Source organism: Lutra lutra, chromosome 15 (genome assembly GCF_902655055.1).
Source record: "Lutra lutra chromosome 15, mLutLut1.2, whole genome shotgun sequence".
NCBI classification, from domain to species: domain Eukaryota; kingdom Metazoa; phylum Chordata; class Mammalia; order Carnivora; family Mustelidae; genus Lutra; species Lutra lutra.
In genome coordinates this window covers 35,844,677-35,858,881 of record NC_062292.1, presented here as the reverse complement: position 1 = coordinate 35,858,881, position 14,205 = coordinate 35,844,677, and the positions used below count along the sequence as shown (strand labels likewise).

The window sequence follows — 14,205 nt, the reverse complement described above, 5'->3', positions numbered from 1 at the left end:
CTGAACTCGTAATTATGTGTAATGCTAGTATCACCATTTTAAGCAGCAAATTTGTGGGCCGTTCCCTTGTCACCATGCTCTCACCTGAATAAAAATATCCTGTTATTTCAGTGCCCTTCCTTGACAAAGTACCACAGAGCTGGGGAACACCTTGAATCACAATGTCGTTGGAAAGGAGCCTAATCAACAGAGTAAGATGTGAGACTCATCCAATGACAGACGTGACCTCGCAGAGACCAGACATGTGCCCAAGAAGATGCTGACACGCTCCCAGGAGCCCATAAAACTCCCTCCTCTTAGCCTGGGTTACTGTCAGTCCTTCTGCTCTCCACTGCTGAATGCACACCTCAGCTAGTAAGGGGAAAAGACTGCACTCAGGGTTTATAAATAGTCTCAGTTACGTAAAGGAAGACGGCGTCACTTTGGATTTCTGTTTACAAGTTTGTGATTTCCCTTTCTCACTTTCAAATAAATGTTCATACTAGGGAATAGGCTCATTAACGAGAGGATCAAAATCCAGGAGGAAGATATGAAAAACAAATAAGTCACACGTAATTATACTATTCAGTGATAACCACTGTTAATATTTTGATTTTTTGCTAACCTTTCTTCATACATGTTTGCTTCTTTATACACATATCTTTCTTAACAGTCACTTTTTCTTCTGTAGAGCAAAATCTATTAGAACAGAAAAATATAGCTAGATCCGTTTTTGCTATCACTAGGAAAAAAGTATTTTCTGTTTATTATATGCAATGCTGAAGCAACCCCAGTGTCTTCTGTTTAGACAGAAGGGGGAGAGGTTTTCAAGAGAAACATCTTAAAGAATGAGATCTGGGTATTTCCTAAGCTCTATTTCAAAAGCAATTTGTACTGTGTGTCTAAAACATACTAACTTAAATAAAAGGATGATTTTATTATAAAGCAAGTGACTTACTTTTTGTATAGATTCAGAATACACCCAATAAACTAGGAAACCCTGAATTTAAGAATTGCAACATAAATGTACAGGTCTCTAAATAAGTGGTCCTGGAGTCCGTAAGTGGTCCACCCACTTACAGATCGGCCATGCTAACGATCTAGAAGATACCAGAATCTTTCTGGGTAGTTAACAATAGACTTGCATATGACGACTGCTAACTACTGTGTAATTCTGGTTTGCTTTTCAAGTGTATTGTGCCACACTTATCTTGATAAATATAAAGAGGGAACTGGACATCAACTGGAAGTTTTCTTTAAAATCATAGAAAAAAGGGGGAAAAACAGCATTAACAAAGTCAACTGACAAACTAGGAGGAACAAATTATAACTTATATCATAGACAAGGGTAACTGGCATATTTAGAGAGTAAAAAACTAAAAGACCAAACCTCCTCACCTCTCCTCCCTGTAAATGGGCAAAGGATATCCAGCCGGGCCTTCAATAAAAGAAAGGCAAGTAACCAATGAATATATGAAAAGATCCTCAATGGTTTTGCTTAGTTGAAACTTGGGGAAACTTTGGGAAATATATTAGGTCTTGAGTTTCTGAAAAAGTACATTTTAAACAAGGGCTAGAAATTAACTGATGGGAATTGGCCTTTCTTAGAATTAAAATTCCCTACCACAAGAAAAAAATGTAAATTCCTTTATCCCCCCAGAATGCAGTAGGTCAGTAAGTATTGTGATTAACCAGTATCTGATGACCATGCCATTGAATTTCAAGGAATTCATGAGATTTTTTTGCCTGTGACATCAGTGATCCATGGGAAATACTGCTTCTACTAACTATGGGTAAAATACTGACTTGTCTAACTTCATTTGCATTGTTGAGTAATTCTGTTAACCTCTGGCCTTACATTTTTCATCCAAGAAGCAGGTCTCCACGATTATTCTTAGTGCTAACAATCTAATTTTGTTTCTCATTTCCTTTTGTGTACACATAATTGTGAGGTGTAAGTTAAAGTCTATGACATTTAAATGGTATGTTCTATTTTCTCACTACAATGGGATAGGAATAAAAGATTTTTTTTCCTTCTAAATCTATGTCTGGAACATGGTTTGTAATATATTTACTTTTTAAAGCCTTCAAAAGCCAAGAGGAAACAAAATGAACATGCTTTCCTTCTGAGAAGTGCCGCCATCTCTGCACCTCCTGGTTTCAGAATCCCTCCCTGCGTGGGGTGTGGCTTATCACTGGAATGTTCTTGCCAGTAACAGCTAAATATGAAGGTCAACTGTCTGGCAGGTGCTCACCAGGTACAAACGGAGGTGGCACAGCTCCCAGGGCCAACATCAAAAAGATGGCTTATCTTTGCTCTGTTTAGGCAGTCTCTTTCAGCGTTTCACAGCTAACCTAGTGTGTAATTCACTGTGACAGTGGAAAGCCTTTTCTGAGAGTCCTCACAGGCCCATTTCTCTGAAAAGCATGATGGAAATACACTAATTTAGGAGGCCAAGAAGCATCTGGCATTCAGATTAATTTTACACAAGTTGGCCTCTGTTTAATGACATCCCCACACCCCTCCCTCCACCCTAGTGCCATTCATGAGGCCTTAAAGGAGATCTAGCACACAGCTTCAAACCTGGTGGACAAACAGGCATACTCTCCATGCTCTCCTCTTTGTCACTTGGGCGGGGTGACAAAAATCTTTAGGGGAGTAGCAGGCACCAGGAGCCTTTACTGCCCAAACTCACTCAAAGCCTTGGCTCTTGAGTTCTATTCCTGTCCAGGCTACAGGATGTTCAATGTCAACACTCTCCCTTTGAAATAAGTCACTGAAATGATCTCAAGGCTAAGGGACAGACAGTAGCTCCACTTCCTATCACAGCTCACACTGCCTGAGACAGGACGTTTTCTGGGCAGACAGTTGTAGCTCCCTCCTTTAGAGGCAAACCCCACCATGTTCCTAGTGTCTAAGATTATTAAAACAAAATCTCTCAGAATCTTCGCAGCCCTTATTTGGTAAATCCATGCTGCGGGAGAACAGGCAGAGACAGGTTAGAGGCATTTGACGGCAACACCCATTTATTTCTTGCAGTAGTCATAGGCATTTATTATGCACCTACGAGAGACCTAGAACTGTCTTAGCACTGGAGCTACAGTAGGAAAACTCTATCCCTGTGTCAAGGAGCCTGTTCAGAAAAATATGGAAAAGGGCTCCAAATTTCCAATGGAGCCTTTATTGGGGCAAATGAAAATAAATTAATCTATGTGAAATTATCCAATTATATTTACAGTGTCTTAATGATCCCCTCGTACAGATTTTACTGATTGAAAGAAATTTCCAGTAAAACCCCAATTCTTGACTCTAATCTAGTTTGTGTAACTAGGAAACCAAACTCCTGCCATACCTTGCCACCTTTTAATTTACTAATGACAAAAAAACTTTTACTGGTAGAAATAGATGGGAAAATGTTTTCATCTTATTGAGATGTAACAGACATATATCATTGTACAAGAGGGCTGCAGAGAAAAATAGATTCTATTTTCACAAATAAGTTTCAACATTGATCCACAGAATATTTCTCTTCTCTCACTCTTATAATTCTAAGAACCAATAGAAATGGTAATTCCCCCTCTTTGAGTTTCCAGTGTCTCCTTTTTATACCTCCTTCAATTAAGTGTCATCACAGTGCATGGTTTTTGATGTGAAACATTGGGGTTTGGGAGTGAAAGGTTGCAAAGGAATTCCTTAGATGTCTTTGGTGCCAAAAATGTCCTTTTATGGGGGAGGGGATAGGGTGGCTGGGTGATGGACACTGGGGAGGGTATGTGCTATGGTGAGAACTGTGTAAGACTGATGATTCACAGACCTGTACCCCTGAAACAAATAATATATTATATATGTTAATTTTTTTAAAAAGGTCCGTTTATGGTAGCACATGGACAGGACCCCTGGGTAGAAAGCACTGAGCTGGGATTGTGAGGAGTGGTGATTACATACTTTCAAGGTGGGGGTTGGTTAGGGATAGCATCAGTCTCTAAGGAATTTGGAAGAAAGGTTTCTAGGACCTTGAGGGCTAGCTGTTGTTAGGATAAGGTTATTTATACTGCCTAGTAAAACCTTAGTCATGAGACCTTTCAGATGTATATCAACCAGCCATATACTTGGAAGATGATTGCTAACTTGGCGGGGGGAGAGATAAAGGAATTTTCTGAAGGAATTTTCATATTCAAAAAAGACTTACAGGATCCTGGACTTCCGGCTACCTAAAGCTGCCTTTTGCCTCTACCAAGGTATTACACCGAGGAGCCGAGATCTTGGCAAACAGTCATCCTGCCTGTCCCAAGCACTTGTCAATGGCTGGAAGTTCTAAGAAAGTTTAATTAGTTTTTTTTTTTACTTCGTTCTCCACATAAGTTTTTTTTTTTTTTAAGATTTTATTTATTTATTTGACAGACAGAGATCACAAGTAGGCAGAGAGGCAGGCAGAGAGAGAGGAGGAAGCAGGCTCCTCGCTGAGCAGAGAGCCCGATGCAGGGCTTGATCCCAGGACCCTGAGATCATGACCTGAGCTGAAGGCAGAGGCTTTAACCCACTGAGCCACCCAGGCGCCCCAAGTTTTTATAATCCAAGACTAAGGTGTTTATTTTATATAACAATCCACAACTTTACATCATATACCCAGAATCAAAAATAATGTTTTGATCTGGACAGAAGAGTCAATTCCAGAATGTCTTCAGTACATTTCAGATACAAAATATTAACCATATATAAGAGAGTTTTATAATTCCAGAATACGAATCTAAAGTTTATACAGAGAGCTTACATTTCCTTCCCATCCTGTCATACCTTACTAGGTGTGATGCAGGTTTCATGGGTACCACTCTTTGAAAAGAGTAGCCGTTGAAATATAGGTTGGATTTAATATTTTTTCCTTATCTGATTGCAAATGTAACATAAGGTCACTATAGAAAATAAGAAAACACAAAGAAAATGAAATACCCATAATCTAATGAAGTATTAGTTAATTATGGTATACTCCAACTCCCTTTTTATGTGTATCAGTATACTACTTTTATTTTAATAAAGGAATGCCAGAAGGCACATACTGATTTGGAATCTGCTTTTTCCACGTACATATATATCACAGTTTCTCATACTGTTTTTACACTGCTTGCTGAATAGATATTCATACCATAAAGCCACCTATCAAAAATTCCTTATACTTTGGCTAGATGCTGAGGATTTATTTATTTTTTCCAAAATTATGCATCTTTGGTCACAGCTCTGATGATTCCTTTGGGATAAAGTCCAAATGCAACTGGTGCTTTAAAAGTCATGGCCATTTAAAAACTTTACAGAAAAGTTAAATTTTCGCCAAAGTTTGAGGGTGTTGCCCTCCAAATACGTTTACTCACATTGGTTGACATTTGTCGTTCTTTGCCAGCTAATGGGAAGAATATGTCAATTCCTTTTGTGTACTCTTTTAATACAAGCCATGTGACTTTTCCCCCTCCCTCTTTCTAGTCATACAGGTTTAGTCAGAATGCTACAAACAGATCTGGCTCATTTCCTCTTGATTTTCCACTGAGACTGGGTCATCAGGAAATTTCCCCTCTTATGGATTCCTCTCCATCCCAACAATAACGGCTTTAATTAAAGCACTTCCAGGAGATGCGCAATTAATACACCCTTGTCCTTACCTTTCTCATGCATCTTTTTCCCCTCTTCAATAAAGCATTTAGTTGCTCAAGGGCAAGGACCCCAGAGAGGTGAGGCCCCAAATGCTAATGGCCCGGTGTTGTTGAATAATTCATCTACCTTGCTTTACTTGAGGGGCTGGGAGTGCAGTGGCCAAACCTTTGAGATTCTGAAATCTATCCGGCCTCCAGAGGATCCCAGAGCAGATGCTGAGAGCCCCGCAAATCACAAGCACTGTCCCTCCATATGCCCGACTCATGCCAACTCTTGAAACAAGGGCAGGGAGTCCGGGCAGTTCGGAGGCCCCCAAACACACAGCAGCCTGGAGGGGTGCGGCCCGACGACGACCCGCTGCCTGGCCTTGGGTTTCTAGTTTCAGGTCGCTGTGCATTTCGCTCAGTGACGCGTTCGGTTCCGGAGAAGGGACAAAGAGGCCCCCGCCAGCTCTGCTTCCCTTCGCACCCTCCTGAGTCCGGGCGGTGAGCCCGCCGAGCCCCGCAAGCCGCCGGGGACGTCGGGTCAGTGCGCAAGGGATCGTCGCAGGGCCGCCTGGCACCCGCGGAGACGACCGAACAGCTCTGCGACCCCGCAGCCCGACCCTCTCCTTCCCACGCCATGTTCCAGAGGTCAGTAGGGCCCCACCCAGGCCCCGCCCCCGAGAACCGGCTGGCTCCGCCCACTTCGGGAAGGAGAGTCACTTCCGCCCAAACCGCGCTGAGGCCACGCCCCCGCGGCGGGCTCCTGACACCCGGCCACTCGGGATTGTTGCGTCTGCCCCCCAAACCTGGGAAGGTGTCGCTTGGCGGACTCTCAGGTTCCCGCGGGTCTCCGGGAAGATGACGGTGTCCCGCGCGCCATACGTCGCCCGTTGCTTTCACCCCGAAAAGCGCTTTTCTTGGCGCCTGGTCGGGGTCCTTCTGGTGGCCCCATTGCTCCTGCTCTCTCTGAACTCCGGTAAGAGTCTGGAGAGGCTGTGCCCTCTGGCGGTGAGCAGACACGTTTGCTCGCTGTGAGAACCCCAGTGTCAGGCACACAGTGGCGGTGGAGAAATAGTTGCTAAAATTTATCAGGAGTGGCAGACCAAACATACTGCTCGTGAATACGTTATAACCCAAAAGAAGTGCTCTGGGGGAAAGGAGCTTGATACTCTAATAGCATTTACCAATCACTAGGGGCCCCTGGTGGGCCAAACTCCGCCTCTGTGGGGCTTCTGTACTTACTATTCCCTCAGACTTGGAACATTCTCCCCTGGCTCCTTCTTATCTCTCAAGCTCAGTAGAGGTGTCAGCCTCTCAGGAGGCCCCTCTCTGACCACCCTATCTCAGACACACGCACCCCAGCTCAAATCCCCCCTGACTGGGAGTCACCCCTGCAAACATGTTTTCTGCTTTCCCCATGAGAATGTAGAGAGCTTCTCTGTCTTGTCACACTTGCGGTTCCAGATTTGCAATTTTTTGCCCGTGTCAACGCTCTTGTATAAGTATTGAGTACCAGAAAATGAATTAAAATAATATAATATAATGAGGCTGGGGCTTAGAGTGCCGGCAACAATTCCTCCCGCTTCCAGGAGGGAGGTTCTTTAAACACCTGTCCTCAGGATGGCCTTTCTGCGGTGCCTAAGCTAAGTCAGGGGAAGTTGACCATCACAGAGGCTCTGTCTTCCCTGTTCTGTAGAATCTGCAGAGCTCACCATATCTTGCTTGTTCCGGATCATGAAAAAGTTCATTTCTGTGGGGGGAGTAGCGTGGGGAGGGACCAGGGGCAATAAAAAGAAAACAAAAAAATGTTTTAAAAAAGGATCAAGTTTAGATGAGCCTTGGAGCTCACGTTGGATGTTGTTTGGAAGAGAGAAAATAAAATGACTGGGGTGCAACATGGAAGGTAGCAAAACTTAAAAATGCAGAAAAGGAAACACAAAACCAAGTTGAAAGTTCAAAGGTAAAATCAGGATAGGTATGAAATTAGAGAAAGTATAAATGATCCTCCTTATGCCCGGCAGGGAAAATACGGGACTAGAATACACATTCAGTTCTGAAGCAGCTCACAGGCCGGAAGCAGGTTTGTAAGCAGGCTGCATTGTGCCTGGAGGCTTCCCATCTCAGAGGGAGGTAGTTGCCAGCTGCATGAGATGGCAGAAGCCAACATTCGTCCAATTCAGAACCAGTCTCATTCTTCTAGAAGGGGTCTGCGTTTTGGACAAAACCCACCACCTCCTGCTGTGAGTGGTGTCTCTTTTACATCTTTTCTTTCTCTCTGGTGGATGAAGCCAGGATAGATCCATTAAGTGTTTACAGGGTAGTTTCTTACTTCCTTACTCTACAGGTTATAATGCAAAGAGAGCAGTCCTTATCTGGTCAGTTGCTGGGTCACCAGAATCCTGGGAGTTAGGCAACAGAGGAAATCCTGTGGCCAGGTCTTTCTGGCCAAAGCTTAAAGATGATGCTTTTCAGTATTAGATGCATCCCAGTATATTCTTCAGCGAGGTGTTCTGTTGGACACCAGTGGTCCTTTGAGTGCCAGACGGTTTTGCCCAGCTCCTCTGAGGGACATGCTGTGCTTGGTGTTATGGCCTCATGGGCCATAACAGGGGAACTATTGAACACAGAAACCCGTGATAGTGACTGAGCGATCCATGCGGAGGACAGTCCAAGAGGAGGCCACTGGGCACTGACTCCCGAGGAAAGCAGATGGTGCTTGCTAGAGGAGTGGTTGAGGGGATTCAGTATAAGAAGACAGGAGTTGAGTGGGGGTTGCAGCTGAGCAGGAAGGAAGGATGTTCAGAGCAGAGGGGAGCAGTGTGATCAGAGGCTTAGAGCTGTGACGTGGCTGGGGGCTCCCAAGGACCGTGGAGCTGCCCGGTGTGGCAGCTGGAGGACAAGGGAGGCAAGGGAAAGGCCAAGGACTAGAACACAGAGCCAATCACTGTGAAAAGCAACAGGATAGTGAGGAATGAACAATCCCCATCGTTAAAATTCAGGCTTGATGTTGTTATCTGTCCCTTCAGGGCACTTGAGCCCTTTTGTTTGACTTAGCACACAGCAAATCTAAACCAGGGTTCCTTTAATTTCTCCAGACTCGGTAGAAGACCATTTCTTGAGGATGCCATTGCAGGGTGTTGGTGTAAGCGTGGGAGGGTTTCAGGTGAGTGTGGTGAGAAGCAGTGTCCGTAGGGGAAGCAGGAAATGGATCTGGCTGCTGGAGATTTTGGCTTGGGCCAGTGACTTAACCTACTGTGCCTTACCTGGCCCATCTTAGAGAGGGGGCAATAGTGCCCAACCCGTAGGATGAGTATGAAGACAAATTGTGCTTAAAATAGTAGTATAGGTCATTTCCCTGAGTACCTCTCCTTCTGATTGTTTTTGATGGGCAAAGCAAATAAAGGACTGCATGTATTATCTGATTGAAATCCAGGTACAAATCTAGAGCTTTTCACTAAAGAATCCTAAAGAGAGAGGGGAATGATAATGAAGGCAATATAAAAAAATTCAACTACGAGTAGGGCTTGCAACCTAATCTTGGCGTTCCGAGGCAGATTACTATGTGCATTTTGCGGGGAGAAGTAAAAATAATTGAGGAACATCTGACATTGCCATCTCCCTCCAGTTCCTGTTACCGTGATGATGATTACTGACTGTCCTTGGAAAATTGTAGTCTAATGAATGTACAGAATGGAGGTAGGGAATTGATAAAGTTAAACCATATATCAGGACCCACGAAATGGACACCCAGTGACTTGGCCCACATCACAGATTTAACTCTAAGTCTGCCCGCACTTATGGGAAACAACTGCCAGGGACACCCAGCATACCCCAATCACCATCCTCAAAGCTTAGGGGACTTTCTTGAGGAATTGGGCTGGCTAACCTTATAAGGAAATCTCCAGTCTCCCAGCCAATCATGCCCTGTTTCTGAGTTTCCTCTTGGAAAGCTCTATAAATCTCCTTCTCGCTCCAAATCCCTCAGGAATAGTGCTCCAGAACATGAAAGTCACCACATTCCCTCAATCTGTGGATTGTGTTCCCTTGAATAAAGGACATCCAACTCAAAAAGAAAAGAAAAAAAAAGACGGAGGTAGTGCTGGATGTTTGCTATTTCTAAAATTATTAATACTATCACCACTATTGTTTTAAGATACAAGATGTAGAGTCTTCAGTTACTGTACTTCGGAAAAAATAAAATCCCCATTATTTGGAGTTCTCCTTTGATCATGTTAAAATGCTCTTTCTAAGAATAGCAATAATGGAGAATGTAGTCAAAATAAAACAAGAAAGCATAAATATTTTGACATGAAAGAAATCAAATACCTGATTAAGGGAAAGAGCTATCATTCAACCAATGAAAAAAAGTTGAAGACAGGCATGAAACAACAAAGAAAAAAATTATGATTTGCGGGTATCTTTGGAAGAAGTTGGCTGAGCAGAAAAGGATGTAAGCTTTGGTCTAAGAGTGTCTGGAACTGACAGTGGCGCTCATTCAGCTGTGGCGGTTGGTGTTACAGGTGCAGTGAGGTGCCCCCCATAGTCCTCAGAGGTAACAGTCTGGTTGGGAGCAGAGACAATGACGAGTCCCGCTGTGGGGTAGTCTGTGGATGAAGTAAATGTGGATCGCGAGGAAACTCACCCCTGTTGTCTTCTAAAGATTTTATTTATTTGTCAGAGAGAGAGAGCACAAGCAGGGGGAGCGGCAGGCAGAGGGAGAAGCAGGCTTCCCGCAGAGGGGGGAGCATGATGCCGAACTCCATCCGATGACCTTGGGATTATGACCTGAGCTGAAGGCAGAAGCTTAACTGGCTGAGCCACCTGGGTGTCCCTTAACCCAGTTTTTTGCTGACATATGTCAAGAGCCACAAGAAGTGGCCTGTCAGCTGAAACTGAAAGATGAGTGGGTGAGAGGGTGAGAGGAGTGCAGGGTCTCTGGTCAAAGCTGAAGTTAATTGAGGCAGGGAGGTCCGGAATGCTGACATAATTGAGGTCATTTAATGGACACTGCCAGGAATTGAATAGGGCTTGAGAATAGGATGTAAGAGTGAGCAGAGTCCCGGTAATGACGGGCTTTACAAGACTGCCGGCCATGATAGGGAGCCCTAGACATTGTCATGAGGGCATTGGGAAGTCATTTTTTTTTCTTTTTTCTTTTTTTTTTTTTTTCGTCATTGAAAGATATCGGACTTGGAAGAGCTTTGGTCACTGTGTCCTATCAGCATGACTCTGGCAGCAGTGTGAAACATGAAATGAATGAAAGGTGGCGACATGGCTAAGGGGGCCTGTTCAGAAACACTGGTAACACTCTAGAGAAGAAATGGCAGTGGTTTGAACTGGAGGGAAAGGTGGAATTAGAGAGACAGAATAGGCATTTGAGTTGTGAAAACTCTCTTGTTTGCTGGGCAAGAGGTCACACTCTGCCTTCCTAATGTTATCTGAGAGAGCATGACACTTTCCAGGTGGAACCAAACTCAAGTCCATCTGCCTGATGCAAAGCAAAACCAATCACGGAGACATTAGATATGCAGCAAGGAAAGTTTATTTGAGAAGCAACCAAAGGAGGCAGGAGAGCAGGACTGAAACCCCACCCCCTCTCTGAAGGGAGAGAGGACAGTGTTTTTGTAATCATAAGGGTTGAGATTATATACATATTTATGAAAAGAGCAGGGAAATTTAACAACTTATTCAAGAGGAAAGGTGGAACTTGTACATTGAGTGTCCTGCATGCATACATCCCGTGTTCCCTTTGGGGTGGATACCTGAGTATCCAAGAAGGGGGAAGAATTTAGTCTCTGACCTCACGAAGTTATCTCAGGGCAAGGAGAAGGGGCTCCAGGCCTGCGCTGAGAGCCAGTATAACCTGGATTAGATCTTGGACTCCTTATCTAGGGTAAAGAATACACAGCCTTGCTTGCTCATAGACTGGACCCATATCTGTTTGTTGACCTTGATTCCCAGGCTTCTGCAGTAACAGCTCATGAGTTCGTTAGTAGAGTCTGAGAAGACACAATAGCTGATTAGGGAGAAACAGTTCTTTGGAGGAAAAAAAAAAAGGTATAAACTTTCTTCTAGTTTCAATCTCATTAACCCTATGGGGTACATTTTCAGGGAGGCAATTGAATATAAACAGTCCAGCACCTGGGAGAGATCGAGGATGGAGATCAGGATTTGGGACAGCTCTTCTCAGTGGTAATGAGGTCACGGGAGTGTGCACATCCACAGGGATATGCGGAGTGGAGTAACCAGGATTCCCACAGCAACCCATTAGGAGCGTCACATTATCCAATTGGGCAGAAAGAAGGGAGCCAGAGGACAAGCTGCCAAACTGGGTGGTGTGCTTTCCTAGAAATCAGGGAGAGAGCTTTTCAGGCAGGAGAGAGCAAAGAAGGATCAATGGCTGCAGAAGTTATAGACAGAGTAACTAATATTACTGGGGAAGAAACTGTTAAATTTACCAAAAACGGAGTCAACTAATGACTTTTTTTTTTGAAGATTTTATTTATTTGACATTGAGAGACCCAGCGAGAGAGAGAACACAAGCAGGGGGAGTGGGAGAGGGAGAAGCAGGCTTCCAGCCGAGCAGGGGGCCCAACATAGAACTTGATCCCAGGACCCTGGGATCCTGACGTGAGCCAAAGACAGATGCTTAATGACTGAGCCCCCCAGGAGCCTCAGCTAGTGACTTTGACAGTAATTTGACTGATTTTCATAGGCCCAGAAGTGAGTGGGAAATGAGAACTACAATTGACAGGTGTAAACACAAGAGTTTCTCTCTGAGGTAGCAAAGAAAATTTAAAACTCGGTTAGGTGGCCATAGGAAACATAGTGGGTAGGTCAGGTTTCATTGCAATTCCAGTTTAGGTCGGAGACCATGATTTTCTGAAGGTAGTGTTTTGGGCAGGGCTGTGGGTTTGTGCTGGGGTCAGAGAGTTATTTTAATTTTTGCAAGGCTAGGGAGCATTGTAGGATTTTTGCAAGTGTAGAGGAGAACAGTTGGATTGCTCTATAGTAGAGCACTTTCAATTTCCTGAAATTCCCCTGGAACATTAGGGAATTTTCTGCATGCAGACTGCGGGATTATATAATGGCATCTATTGTTCAAGTATTGTAATGCCCAAAAAAGCAACATTATTTTCCCATAATGATATTGTCAATGATGTATTTCCGTCAATGATATTGACCGAAATCAATGCAATTTACCTGTCCAAGTCTTTCCTTGAAGTTGCAAGCCATCATCAGACTCCAGAGTTCCAAGATAGTTCTAGCATTTCTGAAGCACCCACTGGATACACAGTGCCATATAAAAAAGACCTACAATCCCTGACCTCTGGGAAGTTGCTTTCTACGAGGAGACTGAACCTGAGGTGACGAGTTATCATTAGTTGTTTCAGACTATGGGAGAGTCACTGGAGCAGGGTGCTGTGTACTACAGAAGGCTTCTTAGAGGAGAGGCAAGTTTTTAAATGAATTTAGAAAAAAGTGGGGGGGCGCCCGGGTGGCTCAGTTGGTTAAGCGGCTGCCTTCAGCTCGTGTCATGATTCCAGGGTCCTGGGATCGAGCCCCACATCAGGCTCCCTGCTCAGCGGAGAGCCTGCTTCTCTCTCTCCCTCTCCCTGACGCTCTGCTTACTTGTGTTCTCTCTCTAACTCTCTGTCAAATAAACAAATAAACAAAATATTAAAAAAAAAAAAAAGAAAAAGAAAAAAGTGGGAAAGGTTGCATACCTATATATATTTTAAGATCATAAACATTGATTTTGGGCGCCTGGGTGGCTCAGTGGGTTAAGCCTCTGCCTTCGGCTCAGGTCATGATCTCAGGGTTCTGGGATCGAGTCCCACATCAGGCTCTCTGCTCGGCAGGGAGCCTGCTTCCTCCTCTCTCTCTCTCTGCTTGCCTCTCTGCCTACTTGTGATCTCTCTCTGTCAAATAAATAAATAAATAAAAATATTTAAAAAATAAAATAAAATAAAAAAATAAACATTGATTTTGTCTTTTCAATTTATTGTTGCATGAAAATTCAGCTTATTCCCCATCAAATAAAATGCTGATAGCCTGTTACTTAAAGCAAGCAGGGCACATCCTCCACTCCTCCCACCACCTGGGTAAAAGCACGTAAGTATCATTAAAAGCCTGCCAAGGATCTTTCCATTTATTCTGTATTACCTACATCCTGTCAGACCACAGTCCTTGGCTGGTGCATCAGATAAATACATGTATTTTTTAAAATGCATAAAAAAAATACCAAAAAAAATTTCATGTTCTTAATCTCTTATCCCTAGATGCCTGTGGTGATCCACCAAAATATGAAACTATGTTCCTCAAGAGTGCCCTTAAAAAATATTATGAAGTTGGGGAAGATATATTGTATGAATGTCTCCCAGGATACATAGCTATGAGCTCTGTCGTGACTTACTGTGAGCAAAATCACTCATGGTATCCTATTGAAGAAGCTTGTTACAGTAAGTAAACAACAACAACAACAACAAAAACCCAAAATTGTATTTTGCTTTCTCTAGAGATTTTTACAAATTTTAGGGTCCATTTTCCACTACTACTTTTTACATTTCTTTTTTTTTTTCTTTCATTTTTTTCCCACCA

The 14,205-nt window shown here is 43.6% G+C and overlaps 1 protein-coding gene and 1 long non-coding RNA gene across 2 annotated transcripts in view; one reads left to right on the top strand and one right to left on the bottom strand.

Annotated features, from left to right (window-relative positions):
* Window positions 1–6,257, bottom strand: part of LOC125086034 (uncharacterized) — a 37,532-nt gene extending 31,275 nt beyond the window's left edge. Inside the window, exon 1 of the long non-coding RNA XR_007123077.1 lies at window positions 5,629–6,257. This is a non-coding gene — a long non-coding RNA (uncharacterized LOC125086034). The remainder of the gene's footprint in view (window positions 1–5,628) is intronic.
* Window positions 6,258–6,302: 45 nt separating this feature from the next.
* The window catches only part of LOC125086032 (membrane cofactor protein-like), a 32,023-nt gene continuing 24,120 nt past the window's right edge, over window positions 6,303–14,205 (top strand). The window contains exons 1-2 of the mRNA XM_047705077.1: window positions 6,303–6,580; window positions 13,887–14,066. Of these exons, the coding sequence (XP_047561033.1) occupies window positions 6,463–6,580; window positions 13,887–14,066 (298 nt within the window). The 5' untranslated portion in view covers window positions 6,303–6,462. The remainder of the gene's footprint in view (window positions 6,581–13,886; window positions 14,067–14,205) is intronic.